Source organism: Pseudomyrmex gracilis, unplaced genomic scaffold, assembly GCF_002006095.1.
Source record: "Pseudomyrmex gracilis isolate BER0280 unplaced genomic scaffold, ASM200609v1 scaffold_746, whole genome shotgun sequence".
Lineage (NCBI taxonomy): Eukaryota > Metazoa > Arthropoda > Insecta > Hymenoptera > Formicidae > Pseudomyrmex > Pseudomyrmex gracilis.
This window is the reverse complement of record NW_018021330.1, coordinates 2,660-5,375: the sequence shown is the minus strand read 5'-3', so window position 1 is coordinate 5,375 and position 2,716 is coordinate 2,660. Positions and strand designations below refer to the sequence as shown.

The 2,716-nt window shown below is 31.5% G+C and overlaps 1 protein-coding gene across 1 annotated transcript; it reads left to right on the top strand.

The window, feature by feature from the left end:
- Nucleotides 1-293: 293 nt before the first annotated feature.
- Nucleotides 294-2,710, top strand: LOC109861415 (ATP-dependent DNA helicase PIF1-like; the record flags this gene model as incomplete). The annotated part of the gene is given in 4 exon segments (XM_020441052.1): nucleotides 294-327; nucleotides 790-1,827; nucleotides 1,923-2,141; nucleotides 2,144-2,710. Coding segments are annotated over 4 exon segments (1,858 nt in total), but the record flags the coding sequence as incomplete, so codon positions are not given.
- Between the last annotated feature and the right edge of the window lie 6 nt (nucleotides 2,711-2,716).

The following is a 2,716-nucleotide window of genomic DNA, read 5'->3' as shown; positions in this document are numbered from 1 at the left end:
TTTTTTTCTAGCGACGAGAATATCAAGGTAGAGGTATACAACATTTTCATTTACTAATTTGGATTAAAAATGCACCGATCATAGGAGAATTGTCCACTAAAGAAGTTTCCAACTTTATTTTGCAACATGTAACTTGTAAAATGCCGAATCAAAATATATCACCGCTATTATACAGACGTGTCCATACGCATCAAACACACATACATAACAATTATTGTCTCCGTTCTAAGAAGGTAGAACATAAAGTTGTACGTAGATGTTGTTTTGGATTTCTTCGTTCTGTTACGGAAACAATGAACATAAGAGATGTTGCAAGTTTGATAGCAGGTAGAAAACATTTGAAACATAAAAGTAGACTTTACGATCTTCCTCGAACAGAGAATAAAGTTAATATAAATGATTATTATCCTGTCTTTCTTACTGCGTGGGAAGNAAATATGGATATACAATTTATCGGTGAGAAGTCAACATTGTTTACATGATACGTGAGTATAGAAATAAAACTGGAAAACGTGAATTATCTGAATCTATTATCAATAGCAAAAATACTCAAAACTAATCATTGGGAAGTTACCTTTGGAATATTGCTTTGCGGTTCATGCATAATAGAGAATGTGGNGCTCTCAAAGCTGCTGACACATTGTTAGGTATTCCTAAACAGAACGGACCGAAATACGACTATTAGATGGCTAGATGTTAATCTAATACGATATAGAAAATTAAGAAGCCGCAAAGAGATAGAAGAACTTGATAGTGAATCTACAGATATATTTTGCCTGTCTTTGATAGACAATAGTTATCCAGATAGACCGAAAGAATTGGAAAGCGTGTCTCTTTATGAGTTTGCACAGTGGTACGATCTCACAAAGAGTAAACCAAAAATTAAGAATGTCGAATATTACATAATAGATAATGGTCTTTATCTTAAACGACGAAAACGTGGATATCTTATCAATCATTACAAATACAATGTTAATATACAACCAGAGAATTATTTCTTTGCATTATTACTCATGTTTAAACCATGGCGAAAATTAGAAGAACTTAAAGANTGTGATACATATACAAAATCATTTCACAAAGTAAACGTACATCTGATAGAAGCATTGCAATATNATGAAAAAATAGACAAAGAAGTCNATGTATCTGATATGAAAGCAAAATTAAATACAGATCAAAAAAGAGTGTTTGATAAAATTGTTAGCACTGTAAGATCGGATGAATCAATATTACGATTGTATATTAGCGGAGAAGGTGGAAAAAGTTTCTTAATTAAAACCATCAAAAGTTGGATAAAACAAACTCTCAACAAAGATACTGCTGTAGCAGTTCNTACTGGTATTGCAGCGTTTAATATAGACGGTTTGACAGTTCATAGATTACTTNAAGTNCCTGTTGAACACGGTTTTACTCCAAAATATAAACAGTTATCTGATCACNTAGTAAAAGTTTTACGAGCAGAACTCAAAGATGTTATTTTCATTATAATTGATGAAGTGTCAATGATATCTAATTTGACTTTAATGTACATACATCTTCGATTGTCTCAAATGTTCGATACTACTGACTCTGATGACGGTTGGTTTGGTCGAAAGCACATTCTTTTACTTGGAGATTTACTTCAATTACCTCCTGTACACGATAATCCAGCTTTTATACGCTTATCAAAGGAAACAGTTAATAAATATCTTGGGTCTATAGGAGCTATTAACCTATGGATTACTTTGTTTGACTATGATNAACTAACAATCAATATGCGACAGCAAGNAGATGACACTTATCGTGAATCATTGTCGAGAATTTGTATTGGTTTAGTGACTCCGTCTGATTGTAAGATTCTCTCAAAAAGAAAACTATCTTTTGAAAGTACTTCTATGGAATCAAGATTAAACTAATTATGTGATATTCTTAAAAACTTTTTATTACATATCGTATGTTTACTGCCTACTTGCCTTGTTATATGTGTGACGTTCTTAATGCGGCAATGTTAAATCGTATTANGGAGAAAGAAATAATATTAATTGCGGAAAATACGATAGAATGTACTCCGTTTGTAAAAAAGAAAGTTTTAAAAGTACTGTCGGATATAGAAAATGATAATTCTAAAACAACCGGACTTTTGAAAACAATTATTATTAAAATCGGAGCAAACTTATGATAAGACGCAATATTGATGCTAGCTTAGGACTTGTAAACGGTACAATAAGTACANTGGTTTCGGTTATTGGAAATATTNTGAATAGTGAATATGTAGAAAAGATAAAACTTTGCTTGTTGTCAGGTTTAGAATTTTCAATTGAGAAAGTAAATGTTAAGTTTTAGGTGATGGAAAAAGCTTATGTTATTAGAAAANAATTTCCATTGTCTTTGAGTTATGGAATTACTATTCATAAAAGTCAAGGATTGAGTTTGTCNAATGCTATTATGGACATAGGTACTTTGATATTTAATTGTGGTCAAATGTACGTTGCATTGTCACGACTAACATCTCTAGAAGTATTGCATTTAAGTAATTTTGATCCTTTAACTGTAAAAGCAAGTGAAGAAGCTATTATTGAATACAACAGGTTAAAACACATTCACAAACCAGAAGCAGAAATGATTGCTGTTTCAAAACAGAAAATTCGCAAAGTAAAAGATTCCTCTTGGACAATATCAAAAGTAATTGCTTCTGTACATCAAGAACCACATGACAATATTCGGAAAAATGGTGATA